This window comes from Vigna unguiculata, chromosome 5, assembly GCF_004118075.2.
Source record: "Vigna unguiculata cultivar IT97K-499-35 chromosome 5, ASM411807v1, whole genome shotgun sequence".
NCBI lineage: Eukaryota > Viridiplantae > Streptophyta > Magnoliopsida > Fabales > Fabaceae > Vigna > Vigna unguiculata.
The window spans coordinates 9,112,904-9,135,427 of NC_040283.1; the positions used below are offsets into that span (position 1 = coordinate 9,112,904).

The 22,524-nt window shown below is 31.4% G+C and overlaps 1 protein-coding gene and 1 non-coding gene across 2 annotated transcripts; one reads left to right on the forward strand and one right to left on the reverse strand.

Annotated features, from left to right (window-relative positions):
* Positions 1 to 2,544: 2,544 nt before the first annotated feature.
* TRNAK-CUU lies at positions 2,545 to 2,617 on the reverse strand. Its single transcript has one exon. It is a non-coding gene; the product is annotated as a tRNA-Lys (tRNA).
* A 1,549-nt stretch (positions 2,618 to 4,166) lies between these two features.
* On the forward strand, positions 4,167 to 6,479 carry LOC114184157 (macrophage migration inhibitory factor homolog). The gene is made up of 2 exons (XM_028071416.1): positions 4,167 to 4,396; positions 6,073 to 6,479. Exons 1-2 carry the CDS (start codon positions 4,286 to 4,288, stop codon positions 6,298 to 6,300), a joined length of 339 nt encoding a protein of 112 aa, XP_027927217.1. The 5' UTR covers positions 4,167 to 4,285; the 3' UTR covers positions 6,301 to 6,479.
* Positions 6,480 to 22,524: the final 16,045 nt, after the last annotated feature.

Below are 22,524 nucleotides of genomic sequence, written 5' to 3' on the forward strand. Positions count from 1 at the left end.
TAATATACTTTTAGGTTTAATCAATTAAAAGTTTAAGCACATTTTTAAATTGATTAAAAACTGTTGTTTATTATATCTATTAAGTGATAATGCAACTAACCAAGATAAAAAAAAATAAAGGTGATGTCTCCAAAGGCGAAACTATGATGTGACAAAAGGGGGCCATTGCCCCCCAAATTTTTTTATAATTATATAATTTATTATATAATTTTAAATATATATTTTAAAAATTTAAGATTTTTAATAAGTTTATATATTTGATATTCTAAAATTATATATTTATATTAATATATAAGAATTTTTTTTATTATCTACCTTTATTTTTTTAATTTAACCTTTTAAATATTTTTTAAATAAAAATAATTATTTTTTAATATTATTTTTGAGAGATCATTTATTTAATTTAACCATCTTTTTAGTTAATTATTTTTTAACTTAAAATTAATTATAATAAAATCATAAAAATGATTTATATTTTATTTTAATAATTATAATAATAACAATAATAAATAAATGGTTTTTACTAGTTTACATGTTATTACTTTTTATTGTCATAAAAAAAATGGTTTTTACTAGTTTATATAAAAGAGTAGGAATACTCTTTTAGTTTTTATTTTAGCTTAAAAATATCAAGTTGATCCACTAGTTTGTTTTTTGTTTTTTTAGTTTTAATTTGGTCCAATTTTTGAAAAAATGATGCAATTTGGTCTCTTCTTTTTTGTTAGATTTCTTGAATTGGATCAAAATGTTTATGTGAAAGTTAAAGTTGTGAATAATGATAGTTTTCTTTGTTGATGTAATTGACATAAACCTAGTTTTTGATGAAAAATTCTTACTTCGTTTCAAGAAATTTAAATAAAATGATCAAATTGCATTGATTTTAAAAAAAATCGTAACCAATTTGAGACTAAAAAAACTAGATAACTAATATGACATTTTTGGATGAAAAAATGGACCAAAAGAGTAATTCAACCAAAATTTTGGTACTCTCAAAGTATTGGCCAAAGATTTGGATGTCTCCTGATTAATGTTTACAGTTCTATTATCTTATTGTTATTTCTTATTTTGGTTTTGTATTCATATGGTTATTCAAATTAAAATCTTAACAGAATATAATTATTAGTATTTTAAATTAGGGTTAAATATATTTTTATCCGATGTCATTTAAAACTTTAATATGCTTTTATTATTAAAATTTAAAAATAAATAAATATAATGTTTTTAACTTGTCAAACATATTTTTCAATTGGTATTAAAGTAATTGTTAGAAGTGAGCTTTAAGCCTAGTGGATGGTTCGTTAGCGACTCAATATTGGGTAGAACATAATGTCCAAGAAAATTTACTAAGGTAGACTCTAATTTACCTATGATATTATGTTAGAAGTCAACTTTAACAATCTCACAAAACCGGCTTGTAAGGTGAGGAATGCATCTCACTTATATATTGTAAATTGACCTTATATCTAGTCGACGTGAAACTTCTAACATTAATAATGTATTAAATAGGATAAACAGCTCAAATGTTAATTTAAAATGTGTTGGACAACTTTTACCCTAAACAGGAAATAATATTTTTTTTTCAAACATCAAATCGAATGCTTTGAATAATTGATGATAATGTTTTTAGTTTCTCCATCCCTCATCAACATAAAATTCCAAATTTTCTTTTCATTTTGAGCAAAATCAAACTTTGTTTCCCTATTTCTGAAATAGTAAATCACACTGAGCTTTGTTACGTGGTTGGAGTCCATTGGAGAACAGAAGATGCACCAAGTGAGTGTGTTTGACGTGGCCTTTTCATTTGGAAGGAAGCACAAACTGCATAAGTCACATTTTCCACAAAGCTAAAGTGCATTTCCTAAGATTTGCTTGGTTTCACGTGAAAATAAATTATTCTCTTTCATAAGGAGTTTGAAAATGTTTGGTAGTGGGGTAAGTGCACTACACGCACCAAATTATGTCCATTAACCGTTCAAATTTTGAAAAAATATACTAAATACATCAAAAAATTGTGTTTCCACACAACTATTTTCTAGCTGTGAAGGTGTTCCCTAAACACAAGCAACGATTCTTTTTGAAGGCACACACTTTCCCTTATCCATCATTGCAAAATTCTTCTTAAAATACGGAATAGACCACACATAAAAGAAATTATATTGGATATATTTTGCATTTTACCCTTATTCTATATGTAGAATTTGTTGATGTAAAAGAATTTTTTTCTAGATCACTTCTACTTTTCCATTGTGATTATTTTTCTTTTCTAATATATATATATATTCAAAGTATATGTAAAAATAGTTATCTGAATATGTTTCATCACAAATTTCAAGTTTAATATGTAACAATAGTTTAATAATTGAATGATATTTACTAATTATTTGATTATTAGTTTAACGTATTATTTCATTTAGTTTATTTTACTTTTGAAATAGTTATGTAATTTGTGATATTTTAGATATAAACAAAACATAAAAAAAATGATTATTATTAATAATCATTATAATACAATATAATGTTAAAAATCATAACAAAACAATTAGACGCCCACCGTGGGACTCAAACCCACGACCACAAGGTTAAGAGCCTTGCGCTCTACCAACTGAGCTAGATGGGCTTGATGTTTTGAGTATAAGGGTCTAATGTCTACTTAAACAACTGTGAAGGCAATTAATGTTATAATAAATGTGAGCAAAAAGTCTCAACAGCCTTACATTTGACTTCTGTTTATAGTTTTCTATATGAGTCTTTGATTAATCTATTTGAGACCCAATTGCTTAAAAAACCTCATTATTGACCTATTTATCCTTAATTACATGCTGACTCACTTGTCTTAGACGTCGTTTGGCCATGACATACATCGATCTTGAGTCATAAAAGTATCTGACATATTTATAACAAACCTGAACTTGACTTGTTGTTAACTGTTCAACACAATAGTCCGTTTGTTGACACATAATTTCATAATCTCCGAAGTGACCGCCACATTTTGGGAGATCTAGCTGTTCGTTGACGCATTATTCCATATGATCAACAAGTAAAGCTCTGACGCTCGACATACCACTCATTCGATATTGCCTGTAGGTAGCCAGTCGTTGACACTTAATTCCATGATCTTTAGAGTGATCGTTGCATCCAGGAAAAGTTGTCTGTTTCATAATTTTATATTATCAACATTTGGAGCCATGGTGCTCGATGTGTCGCTCATTCGATACCATCTGCGGGATTTTTGCAGTGATGTGCAGGCGTTGATCGGCTCTTCATAGGTGGATACACCCACGTGGTACAATTGAGTTTGATCTATTATATAAAAAAAGGGTTAAATATATTTTTGGTCCTTTAACTTTTAGTGAATTTTGAAATTAGTGCATTGCGAAACTTTGGACCAATTTAGTCCTTCATCTTGCGAAATACGTGGATTTAGTCATTTTAATCAAATTTTGTTAGGTTTATTTGATGTTTCGTACGCATTTTAGGATTGTATTTGAGTTGTTTATAATGTTTGACATATTTTTACTTTAATGTTAAGTCAAATAATATTATGAAACGCGTTTGAAATCAAATAAACTTAACAAGATTTGATTAAAAGACTAAATCCACGTATTTCCAAAGATGAATGACTAAATTAGTCTAAAGTTTTGAAATTGACTAATTCCAAAATTAACTGTAAATCAAGGGAGAAAAAATATATTTAACCCAAATATTTATTACAATGAAAGTAGATGATTAAATTACATGTAGCGATTGTAGACTACCAAATAGAGAAATTGGTTTCTCCTTTTAAGTGAGAGAATGTCTTTTTTAAACTTTTGTCAAAAAATTTACTGCTTCCTCAATTGTTATTTTATATATATATATATATATATATATATATATATATATATATATATATATATATATATTATTACAATTTATTATATTATTAATTAAAATTAAGTAATTATTAAGTTTCTGTTTGACTTATTCATTATTAATTGAATTATTATTGTTAGTATTAATAATAATTAATAATACATAAAATTTATAAAAATATTTATTATAAGAAAAGTAATGTTTATGTGTTAAGATCGTAGAACGTGACGTAATAAGATTGGTTTCTTTAAATGAGAGTATATATATGTTGTGTAAACTAAGGAGAGATTTACTATTTGTGCTTTTTTATTTGATATACACTTGAACTTCCTCAATTGTTATATTTATATATATATTATAGCTTGGAACTTGCAATATTTATAGGCTCAACCTAGCAATATTTATAGAGCCCTTGAAAATTAAAAAGAGGAACATGCCTTGCCTTTGCATCACCACCAATCTTAACTTAGATGGAGTTGACACTAACCCTGTCTTTTCTGAAGCCACCACTGCTGTCTCAACAATCATCGGAAAACCCGAAAAGGTAATTTGTAAACCTTAATATCCCTCCCTTTCTATGTCAACTGAAGAACTTATCATCACTTCATTTCTCTCAGTTTTTTTTACTGATTAAAAGTTCTTCCATAACCCATTCGTTTTCAACAATCCTTGCTGAAAACATATGCAGGGCTTTGATTAAAGCATGTTTTTATCAGTAAACTATTTATGTTGATGATTATAATCAATCTGAATCTGAAGGACATATAAAACTATAGTTACCTCTAAATTCAACAAAATTTGAGGCTACATGTAAAAGATTTTCATGTATAAACAATACTCACCTACTCTTACCATGGCGCAGTTTTTCATCTGGTGTCTTGAAAACTTTTCACAGAAAAATGCTATATTATCACATGACGCTTATCATATTGATGCTTGTTGTTAGTGAAAACATTCATAAATAATTTATAATAATTTTTATCATTCTTTTAGTTATCATGGGACCAAAATCTTGGCTACTTAGAATCTTTGAAACTGGGAATTAATTAACTGTTCGATCTTAATTTGTAATTGTCAACTAGTTCATATAAACAATAACGAGAAGGGCAATTAAAATAGTAATGTTATTTTCCACGTATGGCCTGAACAACAATTAAAATCATTCGGCTCTGTGAACTCTGAAGTATATATATAATAGAATGTCGCAAGAAGTGTTTGTTTTAACGATGAGTTAAATTAACTTTAAACCATTACATATATACTCAAATTTATTTTAAATGATAAATTTTTATAGTACGACAGCTATGTCCTTATAGAAAATAATTTAGGGATAAAAAACGCACTCTAAGATTCTTCGAATTTGTTCTGTCAGTATCATGTGTGAAAAGGGAATGGTAGTGGAAAAAGTGGTGTGTTTAGAAATGCACTTCTGAGGTAGTAGCTTTGTGTCTTTTAAATCATGTGGGACACCCACCAACATACCACTCTTATTTGTTTATGGAAATTGACATCTAGAAAGCTAGTCATTAAGTCATTATAGACACTCCATTAATCTCTATCTTCCTCTCATATCACAACAATATTAATTAGCTCCCATAACTATATTTCTCTCTCTTCCTATGAAACATTTTAAAGTATATAAATACATTAATTTTCGATTTACAATCGAGAAGATGAAATAAATATAAATTTATCTTTTAATACGAAATCGAATTTAGAGTCTATTATAATAAAATTTACTATATCTATCATATAATTGTTATCTAATTTTACACAAGATGTTTGATATACGAGGATAGGTTAGAATTTTCACGTTTAATAGAGATAAAATCAATTTATAATATATAAATACAACAATCAATTAAACTTAAATTTATTATAATATTTTAGAGGAATTCATATTTTAAATAGTCGAATAAATTAAGTGTGGAAGTAATGTAAAAATAGTATGAGGAACACTTTTTCTAGTTTATATTTATGTTAGTATTAATTATTATTTATTGAAAGTGTCACATTAATTGGAGTTAAGACTAATTCATAATGATTTATAAGTTAGTTTTGTAGAATTGAGTTAATTTAAAGTCTATTTCTTAATATTTCAGAGTAATGAGTTAGAATCTATCCTAACAAAATTTATTATTTATCTAAAATTAACTTCTTAGCGGTATTTAATGTGGCTTACATATATATTTTGTGCATAATGTGAGCATAATTGTGCAGTTTGTGATGGTGATACTGAAATCTTCAGTGCCAATATCATTTGGAGGTAACAAGGAACCAGCAGCATATGCTGAGATAGTTTCAATGGGTGGCTTAAATTCAGAAGTGAAGAGGAAGTTGATTGCTACCATTGGAACCATTTTGCAGTCCAAGCTTTGTATCCCAAGAACACGATTTTTCCTCAAAGTCTTTGATACCACTGCATTTTCTACCAAATCCAAAATGTAATGCTATCTTTCAAAATCTCACAAGCTTCGTGTATTAATTTTCTCATGTTGTACCTTTAATTTGAATAACTATGCAATGTTATTCCTCGAATTCTCCTACATTGTACTCTTCTTTGTTGAAAAATCAAACAAAGAAGTTTTATTGAATGAATAAAGTATACAATCCACGCACCTTTTAAATTTTGTCAAATGAAATGACAACAAATTTTAAATTTGATTGAACCGAAGGTAGACTATGTCCATTGTTACCTTTTTTCGACTAAGAATTACTATAATTAGGAATGTCAAAAAAATTTGTACCCATGGATATTTGTGGATAAAATCCGCACAAATGAGAATGGTAATTTCGTAAATTGGAGTGCTTCACTCTCTAATCTCACCATGGACAATGGGATTGCATTTGAAATGAATTTCTCTAATCATCACTTGACATCACCCTCTTTCACCCCAAAAGAATAAGGTGATCACCTGTTAATACTCTCTTCCCATTCCACATGAACAGTAAATTCTCCTAAAAGAACACAATGTAATAGTCTTTTCTTTATTGGCAGTTACTCAACTTTAATATATTATACTACCATTTTTATGATGATTTAAATATATTTAATTAATTTGTACTTTTGCCTTTTTGTTTTCCAAATTTGGTTTTAGATTGAATATTTTTTATTTAGACTAATGCAGGGAAGACTTTCTTTTTACACCGATTAAAAAATAATTTTTTACGTTAGTTCTATAATCGACATAAATACAAGTGACATAGAAAATTTCTACTTTTTATGTCGGGTTTGGAACAATTGACACATAAAAACTTTCATTTCATTACCAACTTCTCCATGAAACCCTAATTTAATTATTACTCGTTTCCTTCAAATCCTCAACAATGGTGCAAGATGTCAAACTTTCCATCATAGGTGGCACACTTTACCCCAACCTCATGCTCATCGTTGTAAGACCCGTAGAATTTAATTAATTAAATAAATAATTAATTAATAAATACGGGAGGGGTAATAATTATGACATTAAATTATGGTTAATATGATATGGAAAAGTGCTAGCTCATATGGTTGAGAGCACTTGGATTGTGTGAGAGGACTTGGGTTCGAGTCCTATGCATGATACTTTTTGTGTTATTATTATTATTTCAATCTATGAAAGCATGTTCTGTTATGATATGATGCTTGAATTGTGATGGTTAGCATGAAACATGATTGGTTGAAATGGTTATGCACTTGAGTGGTAACAAAGGGGTCATGGGTTCAAACCTTGGAAATGCTAAATGGAAATTATGCTTGTTTTTATTTTGCTAATGGTGACTTTAGAGGGAAATGAGAAAGGTTAACAGAGGCCATGGGAAGCAGTACGGCCAAGGGGGGGCGGCTGCATTCCCATTCATGATGAGAGATAGAGAGTTATTAAAAGGTAAATGAAATTAAATTCGTTTTAATATTTTAAGTAACCTAAAGTACTAGTTTAAAAGGAAAAAGTTGGAGTTTAGGCAAGGTTTTGGAAGGCTGAACTTAGACTTAGAAAAAACAGAGGCAAGAGTGAGTGAGAGGGGCTGACGTGAGGGAGTTGAAGGCAGAATTGAGGGAAACCAAGGTTGGCCATTGGTGATCAAGGGAGAACTTCATCAATTGTGCAAATTTAAGCTAAGGAACCAGGTTAGGGGAGCTGGTCTCTGATTTTATTTATTCGTAATTATAATTGCATGATTAGCATGATAATTGGATGTGTGATTCTGTTAAATTCTGCGTTTTTTTCTGGTTTCTGGGAATTTTCCAGAAACCGCCTGGCGGACTACACATAGCCGCCAGGCGACTCATGTTATATTAGAGGGTTTCTGGGTTACCTCGAGGGACCACTTGGTGGTGATGCCTTATACCGCCAGGCGACGCAAACTGATAATGATTTCTGGGTTTTTCCTGATGAACTGCCTGGCGGGGATGAATACCCGCCAGGCGACACGAGTGGAATGGGCTCGGTTTTGGTGTTCTCTGTGTTCTGGAATGATTCTGATCGGGAGAAAATGTAGTTGCAACGAAGGAACGAGGAATTGAGTCATTATATCGTAAGAATCCATAGGGCAGAATGCCAATATGATAAAGGGCTATGAAATCCTTGTTTGGTCGAACGCTGTGATATCCTGTGGTATGATGGAACGCGGAGTGTTATGAACTGCCGTAGGAACTGATGATTTATAGGACTAGATTTCGGTTGCTCTGAACGTGGTTGGAACCTGAATGGAGAACGAAGAGAATTATCAAAGTAGGGTAATTGGCAGGGGCGTGGGTTCTGGAAAGGAACCTGGAATTGGCAGATGGGGTGTACCGCCTGGCGGCACGAACCTTGCCGCCAGGCGCTAACGCGGAAGTTTCCTCACCGTGTTGACGAGAAGAATGCTGAGGGGTTGGAGAATTGGTCTGGGAAGAATTAGTTCATTAAGAGGAAATTGGGGTCGAGAAACTAGGAGGTCATGAGTTGTTTTATTATGCTGCGGTCAAGCATGTTTGACTAGGTCACATGAATAATCGAGCACGAGAGTTGTTCATAACCAGAAGAAAGCTTAAGTCGGGATAAATCAGATGATTTGATTATTGATAGGTGAGTGGATAGGGATAGTGAGTATAAGGATTTAAATTGTTAGGGGCATGGGAGGAAGCGTTGGATTAATATACTCGCAAGCCTTGAAGAAAGAACCGTGAGCAAGTTACTAATAGTACATTGTTAGGGCTTAGAGTACTGAACAGAATACTTAAATTGGCATTAGTCACTCTGTTAAGTCTAAGGTTTCAGGCACGACTCATAATTACGTGTTAGAGTAGGGATTGTTGGGATTGAGGACATAGATGGTTGGAGTACATTATTACTGACTGGACTATTGAAACACAATATGGTAAGGTAATATGGTAAGTTTTACATTTAGTGTCTGAAACTTGTGACACCCCGACTACTATACTAAATAATTATTATTTGATAAAAAAATATGGAATCAAATTTTTTTTCCATACGATTATCCTTGAGAGAACATTAATAATAACATAACTTCATATTCATATATGTAGTTTGCATCTATGTAATTGTTCATGAAATATTACAAAAATATATATTTGTTAAATATTAAGAGTCCTACATCAGAATAGAAGATTTTCTATATTTTTAACATCTCCTAAAGATATTAATAGAAATTATCCATGAGTCAATCTTCAGAAGATCCACCAATAATATCTCGAACAACTCTCACTGAGCAAGTTCCTCTTCTGCTCATGCAACAGGTACATATGAAAGAAAAAATATGAAAGGAGTGAGGTCTTTATAAGCCTTAAATATCAATCTTAATAAACTCAACAAACAATGCAGACACCGGGGGCCTAGATTTGGACCTATAACCACCAAACTTGATCTTGTTTTACCAGACATATGGATCCATATTCCACTTCTGATGATTCAATCTGAACATCAAAAGTTGCTTTGGGAAGTGATTAGGTAGTTGAGTATTTCTCATAAAATATTGGTACAATCATAATTATTTCTTTCTCGAGAATATTAGCCATTCATCGGCTCACAAAAGAGATATATACTCACTACCTAACCTTGGCGATGCCGAGCAGGTATCGGATAGTCCCAAGTTTGGCCTATGAATATCCTAGTCCAGGGCGCTATTCTGAACTATCCAGATATTCACCTACTTGGTAAAACTTCCTTAGACCCCACCATGGTCCCTGCCTTTCATCCCGCAGTGTACCAAACTGTGACTTCCCAAATACAAACACTTTGACACTGGTTTAATCTCAACTTATTGAAACCAAACTTAACTCTTACTTAACTGACATACTCTTGGATATTTTCAAAGGTCATTAAATGTGATGACTATCAATTCATGTCATTGTATAAACTATACAAAGAATATAAAACAACGATAAAATGTACATACAATTTTCTTACATCCAAGCTCACTGAATAAAATAATATATACTTTCACTTCACATTTATTTATTTTTAATTGTAAAAATAATGATAAAATAAGAATCAAAGCAAGAACTTTAAATAAATAATTAGATAAGGGTAAGAACGTTATAAATAAACAAAAGTATAAATTAAACAGGACCAGTACGTAATTGGAGATTAAATAAAATAAATAAACAGGACCAATGCATAACTGGAGATAAATTAAATTAAATAAATAGGATCAGTGCGTAACTGGAGATAAATAAAATAAACTAAATAAACAGGACCAGTGCGTAACTAGAGATAAATAAAATAAAATAAATAAACAGGACCAGTGCGTAACTGGAGATAAATAAAAAATAAAATAAATAAATAGGACCAGTGCGTAACTGGAGATAAAAATAAAATAAAATAAATAAATAGGACCAGTGCGTAACTGGAGATAAATAAAATAAACTAAATAAACAGGACCAGTGCGTAACTGGAGATAAATAAAATAAAATAAATAAACAGGACCAGTGCGTAACTGGAGATAAATAAAAAAATAAAATAAATAAATAGGACCAGTGCGTAACTGGAGATAAAAATAAAATAAAATAAATAAATAGGACCAGTGCGTAACTGGAGATAAAAATAAAATAAAATAAATAAATAGGACCAGTGCGTAACTGGAGATAAAAATAAAATAAAATAAATAAATAGGACCAGTGCGTAACTGGAGGTAAATAAAATAAAATAAATAAATAGGACCTGCGTAACTGGAGATAAATAAAATAAAATAAATAAACAGGACCAGTGCGTAACTGGAGATAAATAAAATAAAATAAATAAATAGGACCAGTGCGTAACTGGAGATGAATAAAATAAAATAAATAAATAGGACCTGCGTAACTGGAGATAAATAAAATAAAATAAATAAACAGGACCAGTGCGTAACTGGAGATAAATAAAATAAAATAAATAAATAGGACCAGTGCGTAACTAAAGGTAAATAAAATAAAATAAATAAATAGGACCAGTGCGTAACTGGAGATAAATAAAATAAAATAAATAAATAGGACCAATGCGTAACTGAAGATAAATAAAATAAAATAAAAAATAGGACCAGTGCGTAACTGGAGATAAAAATAAAATAAAATAAATAAATAGGACCAGTACGTAACTGGAGATAAATAAAATAAAATAAAATAAATAGGATCAGTGCGTAACTAAAGATTAAATAAAATAAATAAACAGGATCAATACATATTTGGAGATTAAATAAAATAAGTAAATAAACAGGATCAATATATAATTTGGAGATTAAATAAAATAAATATAAGAGGATAATAAATGAAAATAAGTTAAATGATGGTAAATAGAATAATATATGAGTCAAAATAAATAAAAGATTGGTATAAAACCCATGAGCTTATCAAGATTAATATATAAGAGCTTAACCTCACTCCCCCTTACCTTATTGATTGAAGAGCACACTAATAATATTTGTAGAGGACTAGGATCTCTTTGAATCTTTGTTTTAAACTTTCTCTCTCTTCTTTCTATTTCTCTTTCTCTTTCTCTCTCTTCTTTCTTTCTTTCTCTCTCCCCTTTTCTTTCTTTCTTTTTTTCCTTCTTTCTTTCTTTCTCACTTTCTCACGTAACCTTCATTTTATATATATATAACATCCATGTGCTTATCCTTTTAAGTAATCATTGCATTCATTAATTAAGAGATAATGTTTATCTCTTTAGATTTTTTTTTCTTCTTATCTTATCTTATCTTATCTTCTTTTTTCTTCTTTTTTTTTCTTTTCTTCTTATCTCTTCTTCTTCTTCTTCTTCTTCTTTTTTCTATATTTTTTTTTCTTTTAAAAGATTCTTCATATATTTTTTTTATACACACCTATTTAATTACAATAATTTTTCCTAATATATATATATATATATATAATTTGTTTTGTTTTATTTTTATTGTTATTTTTAACTTATTGTTATTTATTGTTATTTGGTATGCGACAGAACCAATTCTTTTAAGGATTTGATAAGGACCTATGAATTTTGGTGTAAGTTTCCTAGATTTGATAGCTCTACCAACCCCAGTTACAGGTGTAACTTTCAAGAAAACATGATCTCCTTCTTCAAACTCAAGGGGTTTCCTTCGTTTATCATAGTAACTTTTCTGCCTATCTTGAGAAGTTTTCATCTTTTCCCTGATCATTTTAATCTTCTCAGTTGCTTGTTGAATTACCTCTGGACCCAAAACTAAGGAATTTCCATTCTCATACCAACACAACGGGGTTCTACACCTTCTCCCATATAGAGCCTCATATGGAGTCATTCCTATGCTTGAGTGGAAACTGTTGTTATAAGTGAACTCTATAAGTGGTAGAAATTTCTCCCAACTTTCAGTTTGTTCTAAAACACAGGCTCTCAACAAGTCGTCTAAAGATTGGATAGTCCTTTCTGATTGTCCATCAGTTTGAGGGTGATAAGCTGAACTAAGCCTAACTTTTGTTCCCAAGGCTTTTTGTAAGCTATCCCAAAATCGAGGGTCTCTATCAGAAATTATACTAAAAGGTACTCCATGTAGTTTGATAATTTCTTTTATGTACAAATGAGCTAACTTTTCTAAGGAAAATCTAATGTTAATAGGTAGAAAGTGAGCAGATTTTGTTAATCTATCTACAATGACCCAAATTGCATCATGACCTAACACAGTCTTTGGTAAACCTGTCACAAAATCCATGGATATGCTTTCCCATTTCCATTCCGGTACATCTAAGGATTGTAGTTCCCCATAAGGCTTTCTATGTTCAACTTTTGTTTTCTGACACACTAGACAACGTGCAACAAACTCCACCACTTCTTTCTTCATCCCAGACCACCAAAACATTTTCTTTAAGTCTTGATACATCTTTGTAGTACCCGGATGAATACTTAAGCTACTCTTATGAGCTTCCTCCATTATCAACTTTCTCAACTCTTCTTTTGCAGGTATGCAAATTCTATCTCTAAACTTGATGATTCCATTTGAATCTTTGTGGAATTCAGATTCCTTTCCTTCAACTTTTGCTATCAATTTTTCTTGCAAAAATTGATCTCTTTCTTGAGCTCTCTTTATTTCTTCTAAGAATTCACTTGATATTTTTAACATTCCTAAGCATATGCTATTGGGTCTAAGTTTTACAGCTAAGTTCAAGTCTCTGAATGATTCTATCAAATCCAATTCTTTCACCATCATCATGGATGCATGTATAGACTTTCGACTTAAAGCATCAGCAACAACATTTGCTTTCCCAGGGTGATATTGCAGCTCAAAGTCATAATCCTTAAGAAATTCCATCCATCTACGTTGTCTCATATTTAGTTCTTTCTGATCAAAAAGGTACTTCAAACTTTTATGGTCACTAAAAACTTCAAACCTTGCCCCATACAAGTAATGTCTCCATATTTTCAATGCAAACACCACTGCAGCTAATTCCAAATCATGTGTAGGATAATTAAGCTCATGTTGCTTGAGTTGTCGTGAAGCATAAACTGCAACTTTTCTTTCTTGCATCAACACACATCCTAATCCTTGTCCGCATGCATCACAATATACCTCAAAATTTTTTGTAGGGTCAGGAAGGATTAAAACAGGTGCAGATGTTAATTTTTTCTTCAACTCTTGAAAACTAAACTCACATGCTTCATTCCATTCGAAAGGTTGTCCCTTACGTGTTAACTTAGTCAAAGGCAATGCTAATTTAGAAAATCCTTCAATGAATTTTCTATAGTAGCCTGCTAATCCTAAGAAACTACGTATTTCTGTGATATTCTTTGGTTGTTCCCAAAGCAATACCGCTTGAACCTTTGAGGGGTCAACTGCAATGCCATTTTGTGATATCACATGACCCAAAAATTGAACTTCTCTCAACCAGAATTCACACTTTGACCATTTTCCATACAATTGTCTTTCTCTTAGAATTTGTAACACAATCCTCAAATGCCTCTCATGTTCTTCATGATTTTTGGAATAAATTAAAATGTCGTCAATGAAAACAACCACAAATTTATCCAAAAATTCATGAAAAATACGGTTCATATAATCCATAAAAATGGCAGGAGCATTGGTCACACCAAAAGACATTACCAAGTACTCATAATGATCGTATCTTGTCCTAAAAGTTGTCTTTTGAATATCTTCCGCTTTGACTCGAATCTGATGATAACCAGATTTTAAGTCAATTTTGGAATATACCACAGCACCTCTCAATTGATCCATCAAATCATCAATCCTTGGTAGAGGGTATTTGTTCTTAATGGTGATTTTGTTAAGCTGACGATAATCCACACACAACCTCATAGTGCTATCCTTTTTATTGACTAACAATACTGGCGCACCCCAGGGAGAAACACTAGGTCTGATGAATTGTTTATCCAACAATTCTTCTATTTGTTTTTTCAATTCTGCTAACTCTAGAGGTGACATCCTATAAAGGGCTATAGACACAGGTCTTGATCCTGGTACCAAGTCTATAGTGAATTCTATTTCTCTTTGTGGAGGTAACCCAGGAACATCTTCAGGGAAAACATTAAGATACTCACAAACAACAGGAAACTTATTAATGTCTGAAATTTCCTTGACTTTTAAAGAAGTTAAGATCATGTATACTTGAGATCCTTTTGGGATTTCATTGTGGTTGGTAGTACTCTCTTTTAATTCTTTTGAGTCAAAAACTTCACCTATGTGTGATTCAAAAATTAAAGTCTTATCGTGACAGTTTAGGAGAACATGGTTGGAAGATAACCAGTCCATTCAAAGAATAATATCCAAATGAGACAAGAGTAGACATATAAGATTTACAGAAAATTTTCTATTCCCTATAGAAATATTGCAATTTGTACATGCAAGTGAAGTCGTGACTGGAACATTGGTAGGAGTAGACACAGTTAAATCATATGATAATAAAGAGATAGGTAACTTTAAATGTTTGACACACTCATATGATATGAAAGAATGAGTAGCACCTGAATCATATAGTACATTAACGAGGTGACCATTTATGATGCATTTACCTTGGATTAGATCTTCAGATTGAACAGCTTCAGTACCATTCATCGTGAAGACTCTCCCGGTTGTCTTTGGTCTTCCAAGTTGATTATTTCCTTTGTTGTTGCTTCCCCCACTTCCTTGCTCCTTAATTAACTCTTTGCATTCATTACGACAATGACCCAACTTCCCACAATTGAAGCAAGTTATAGTCCTTATGGTGCAATTTCTTGACAGATGAGGTCCTCCACAGTGGAAACATTTGATAGGGTTGGTTATGCCTGAATTATTGGCAGGAGAGGAATGTCTTTGTCCTGAAGAATTCCATGAAGCATGAGATGGACGTTGGTTGGGTTTCTTATTATTAAAGTCATTTCTTTTGTGCCTCAAAGGCCCTCCTTACCTCCATTGAGTTTGCCTTGCCTTAGTATCATCCTTATAAATCCTACAACGGTTTACAAGAGTGGGAAAGGAAGAAATCTCTAAATAACCAACTGCTTGTTTAATATCAGGTCTCAGTCCACTTTCAAACTTGGAACAACGGGAACGTTCATCAACTCTATCATGAAAGTAAGGACAAAACTTTGACAACTCGTCAAACTTTGCTGCATATTCTCCTACAGACATGATTCCTTGACAAAGATTAAGGAATTCAACTTCTTTCCTCCTCCGAAGATCCTCTGGAAAATATTTTTCCAGAAACTTTTGTTTGAAGGCTTCCCAAGTAATTTGTCTCCCTTCATCCTCCAGTTGTTGTTTTGTAAATCTCCACCAGTTTTCAGCTTCTTCAACGAGCATAAATGTAGCAAATGTGACTCTATTTGCATCTGCACACGTCATTGCGATGAAAATTTTCTCAATTTCTGCTATCCATGACTGAGCACCTTCAGGATTAAATCCCCCTTTAAATTTTTGTGGATTATTCCTGCGAAAGGTTTCTAATCCTTGATTTTCCATGGGTTCAACATTTTGTTTTTGGCTCATATTTTCCAGGACAATTGTCATTCTTTCCAACAACTCATTGGTAATGTTTGGTCCATTATCCATCTTTTCCTGAAAGAATGAACAATTTCCTTAGTTTTCTTTAGATTTTTTTTTTAACTATTGTTAAAACTTATCCTTACTACAAGTATTAATTGTTGTTATTACTTACTTTTATTAGTCTACTTATCTTGCATTTCTCTTTTACAAGAAAAATGTAAGAACAAACAACTTGCACCTCTATTTACTAGTAGAGACTACAAACATGGAAGACACCATACCCAAGGTCTTGACAGAAAGAACTGCTCTGATACCACTAAATGTGACACCCTGACTACTATACTAAATAATTATTATTTGATAAAAAAATATGGAATCAAATTTTTTTTTCCATACGATTATCCTTGAGAGAACATTAATAATAACATAACTTCATATTCATATATGTAGTTTGCATCTATGTAATTGTTCATGAAATATTACAAAAATATATATTTGTTAAATATTAAGAGTCCTACATCAGAATAGAAGATTTTCTATATTTTTAACATCTCCTAAAGATATTAATAGAAATTATCCATGAGTCAATCTTCAGAAGATCCACCAATAATATCTCGAACAACTCTCACTGAGCAAGTTCCTCTTCTGCTCATGCAACAGGTACATATGAAAGAAAAAATATGAAAGGAGTGAGGTCTTTATAAGCCTTAAATATCAATCTTAATAAACTCAACAAACAATGCAGACACCGGGGGCCTAGATTTGGACCTATAACCACCAAACTTGATCTTGTTTTACCAGACATATGGATCCATATTCCACTTCTGATGATCCAATCTGAACATCAAAAGTTGCTTTGGGAAGTGATTAGGTAGTTGAGTATTTCTCATAAAATATTGGTACAATCATAATTATTTCTTTCTCGAGAATATTAGCCATTCATCGGCTCACAAAAGAGATATATACTCACTACCTAACCTTGGCGATGCCGAGCAGGTATCGGATAGTCCCAAGTTTGGCCTATGAATATCCTAGTCCAGGGCGCTATTCTGAACTATCCAGATATTCACCTACTTGGTAAAACTTCCTTAGACCCCACCATGGTCCCTGCCTTTCATCCCGCAGTGTACCAAACTGTGACTTCCCAAATACAAACACTTTGACACTGGTTTAATCTCAACTTATTGAAACCAAACTTAACTCTTACTTAACTGACATACTCTTGGATATTTTCAAAGGTCATTAAATGTGATGACTATCAATTCATGTCATTGTATAAACTATACAAAGAATATAAAACAACGATAAAATGTACATACAATTTTCTTACATCCAAGCTCACTGAATAAAATAATATATACTTTCACTTCACATTTATTTATTTTTAATTGTAAAAATAATGATAAAATAAGAATCAAAGCAAGAACTTTAAATAAATAATTAGATAAGGGTAAGAACGTTATAAATAAACAAAAGTATAAATTAAACAGGACCAGTACGTAATTGGAGATTAAATAAAATAAATAAACAGGACCAATGCATAACTGGAGATAAATTAAATTAAATAAATAGGACCAGTGCGTAACTGGAGATAAATAAAATAAACTAAATAAACAGGACCAGTGCGTAACTGGAGATAAATAAAATAAAATAAAATAAATAAATAGGACCAGTGCGTAACTGGAGATAAATAAAAAATAAAATGAATAAATAGGACCAGTGCGTAACTGGAGATAAAAATAAAATAAAATAAATAAATAGGACCAGTGCGTAACTGGAGATAAATAAAATAAACTAAATAAACAGGACCAGTGCGTAACTGGAGATAAATAAAATAAAATAAATAAACAGGACCAGTGCGTAACTGGAGATAAATAAAAAAATAAAATAAATAAATAGGACCAGTGCGTAACTAGAGGTAAATAAAATAAAATAAATAAATAGGACCAGTGCGTAACTGGAGATAAAAAAAATAAAATAAATAAATAGGACCAGTGCGTAACTGGAGGTAAATAAAATAAAATAAATAAATAGGACCTGCGTAACTGGAGATAAATAAAATAAAATAAATAAACAGGACCAGTGCGTAACTGGAGATAAATAAAATAAAATAAATAAATAGGACCAGTGCGTAACTAGAGGTAAATAAAATAAAATAAATAAATAGGACCAGTGCGCAACTGGAGATAAATAAAATAAAATAAATAAATAGGACCTGCGTAACTGGAGATAAATAAAATAAAATAAATAAACAGGACCAGTGCGTAACTGGAGATAAATAAAATAAAATAAATAAATAGGACCAGTGCGTAACTAGAGGTAAATAAAATAAAATAAATAAATAGGACCAGTGCGTAACTGGAGATAAATAAAATAAAATAAATAAATAGGACCAATGCGTAACTGAAGATAAATAAAATAAAATAAAAAATAGGACCAGTGCGTAACTGGAGATAAAAATAAAATAAAATAAATAAATAGAACCAGTACGTAACTGGAGATAAATAAAATAAAATAAAATAAAATAAATAGGATCAGTGCGTAACTAAAGATTAAATAAAATAAATAAACAGGATCAATACATATTTGGAGATTAAATAAAATAAGTAAATAAACAGGATCAATATATAATTTGGAGATTAAATAAAATAAATATAAGAGGATAATAAATGAAAATAAGTTAAATGATGGTAAATAGAATAATATATGAGTCAAAATAAATAAAAGATTGGTATAAAACCCATGAGCTTATCAAGATTAATATATAAGAGCTTAACCTCACTCCCCCTTACCTTATTGATTGAAGAGCACACTAATAATATTTGTAGAGGACTAGGATCTCTTTGAATCTTTGTTTTAAACTTTCTCTCTCTTCTTTCTATTTCTCTTTCTCTTTCTCTCTCTTCTTTCTTTCTTTCTCTCTCCCCTTTTCTTTCTTTCTTTTTTTCCTTCTTTCTTTCTTTCTCACTTTCTCACGTAACCTTCATTTTATATATATATATAACATCCATGTGCTTATCCTTTTAAGTAATCATTGCATTCATTAATTAAGAGATAATGTTTATCTCTTTAGATTTTTTTTTTCTTCTTATCTTATCTTATCTTATCTTCTTTTTTCTTCTTTTTTTTTTCTTTTCTTCTTATCTTTTCTTCTTATCTTCTTATCTCTTCTTCTTCTTCTTCTTCTTCTTCTTTTTTCTATATTTTTTTTTCTTTTAAAAGATTCTTCATATATTTTTTTTTATACACACCTATTTAATTACAATAATTTTTCCTAATATATATATATATATATATATATATAATTTGTTTTGTTTTGTTTTTATTGTTATTTTCAATAAGTAAAAACTACATCATGATAAAATATATTTTTAATGTTTAAACTAAAATATAAAGCATTAGTAAAAAAAAATAGAATTTTTCTAAGTGTTTTATTTAAAATAAATAATACAGTTTATTAAAAATAGGGATGTTACAAAACTCATTGGTATTGAGATAAATTTGAGATAGAGAACCTAAACCAGTAAAGGTCAGCTGTACTGATACAGCGCCTGGCGGCGGGAATGGGTAGCGCCAGGCGATGGTAAGGACTCAGTGGGGTTCTGGATTGATTGGCGCCTGGCGGTGGGATAGGCTTCGCCAGGCGGCGGCGATACGAACAGTGGCTCCTGGACCAGCGTCCGCCTGGCGGTGTAGACTGTTCCGCCAGGCGGTGGTTGCAGACTTTGTGAGTTTGAGGCGCTTGGCGCCTGGCGGTACGTGTCCCCCGCCAGGCGGTCTGGAAGCTGTGGCGCCTAGCGGTACGTGTCCCCCGCTAGGCGATTTAGCTGCTGTGAGTCCTAGTTGATGGACTTCGTAGGGTGTTCTACAAGGTTTCTGATAGTGCTTCAGAGGTGAGGTTGCTGGAGTTCCTTGAGTTGTGGCTCGGAACGTATCCCTTGAGTTGTGGCTCGGGATAGGGGTTAAGCACGTGGTATTCCTTGAGTTGTGGCTCGGAATAGCATCTCTTGAGTTGTGGCTCGGGATGGCGGATGAACACGAGAAACCCTTGAGTTGTGGCTCGGGTTGGCGAGTGTGGCCGGTATGAGTGTGCTGGTTGTGGCCAGTACGGATGGGTCCAGATAGATTGCCCTCCTCAGTTGTTGGCTGACGAGTTTGGTAGTCTTGGGACGATACGAGCTTTGTTCGTATATGGGAACTCTACCTGGCGTTGCGGTGTATGATCCGTAGCATGTATTCCCGCACGTGCTCTATCGGTTGTGGCCGATAGGTATGGCAGCAAGTCACTTTGAAGTAATTAGCAGACGAAGTAGAACACGAATAAACTTATTGGAGATCGAACTGAGGGAATAAAAATATAGGGCAATGTGGAAAGTTAATTAAGTGGTGTTATGTGTATGTATACTGATTTATATATATGTTTATGGCTTTGTATTTATGTGTGTTTTATCTGCTAAGCTCACCCTATTTGCGTGTGTGTGGCGATGATCGTGTACGCGGTACACGGGAGCAGATGTTGGTGATGCAGGTGGCTCTGGTGCAGCTTAGTCGCGGAGAGGGGATTGACTTGGGGAACTTTTACTTGTATTACTTTGTTTTGAAAATATTTGTAAACCCGGATGGGTGACTTAACAACATTGTGGTTTTAATTATGTAATCGATGTCCTAAACTTTATCCGCTCAATTAATAAAGCTTTAAATTTTCCCGCGTTTTGGGAAAATGAGGTATTATTAAATGCGCTGTTATATTTATTTGTTTTATTTATTTATAAATCAGTAATATCCTGACGGGATGTTACAATCGTCGCTGCTATTCACTCTCTACTATGCTTCCTCTGCCTCTTCATTCACATTTGTTAGGTATGTGTTTTCATCGCCCATTTATTTGCCTCCAATATCACTATTGTCGCATACTTCTTTGCCAAGGAGGTCTAGGACTCCCGTGCCGATATAGTAAACACATTATTACACTTGTATTGATCTTAATAAGAATGAAGAAAACTTTAAATGAGAGGAAAACATCCACTTATCAAACGAGAGAGTTATGAGAATAAGAGCGAGAATAGAAGCGCCATGAAAGTGATGACCACTAGAGCAAGGAAGAGATGATCAACGATCACTAAAACAACTAAGTGAGAAGTAGACACGATAACATAAAAAGGATGCAATGAGGACGAAAACTAGAAATCTGATAAAGAGAGAAGAAAATTATGAATGCAATGCGAGAATATTACAAGAAAGAAAGAAATTAAGCGTACTATGTCGATTATAGTGAATAACCAACATAATATTTTTATTTTAAATTTATTGTCAAGTTGTTCTTATATTATTGTTCTATTTATGTATTTTTGACTTTTATTTATATAAGAATTTAATTGCCTTTAATAACTAGCCTCATCATTTAATCAGTTATATAAGTATTTATTGTCCTGCAATAAAACAAATATTAGGATACCTTGCTTATATACTGTCGAGGTATTCACAATTAATTTTCGTACATAACCACAACTTTATGCATAACTTAAAATATTACATTTGCATACATAATTATAAAAGGCTGACGACAATGGATCATTTAAATTGATGAAAGTTAAGTAAAGTGTGGGTGTGTATATAATATTAATTTTGTAAAAAAAAAATTGCAGTTCTTCATTGAAGTCAAAAGATTATTTTTATCTCAAATTTTTGGAAGAAAATTACTAACTTTTAGATCTCACATCTTCTGTTTCAACTTATTTAGTAATTCTAGAGTTAAAGTTTAATATTTGCAAGTCTATGTTTTCTAATTAAACTGAGTTTATATCATTTCATTGAGCACGACACAAGTTAAGAATATTTTTATTAACTCAGTGTTTATAAGAAACCAGCTTTTCATATTTTTAGATTGGTGTTCTTAATTTATGAAAAATAGAAAATAGAAACAAACTTGGAAAGTTCTACACAAATTTTGCATGTCTTCGAATTAGTGGTTCTACAATTGTCAGAGAGCATTCCAGAACTAGTAATGAGAAATCTATACTAACCCATTTTCCTAAGAAAAAAATATCTCACATTTAATACAATAACGTGAGACTAATTTTCTCTCTCTCAAAAACTACTAATTTTTTTTTTAGTTTATTTGTGTTTGACTCTAAGTACTTTAAATTTTATGATTTTACTTTTTATTATTATATAAGTTCTATTAAATGATGATATAACAGATACTAAACAAATGAAAACACATGTATTTTAATGAAATTAGAATTAAATAAATTCCTTCCCCCATGGATTAAAATTAAATAAATT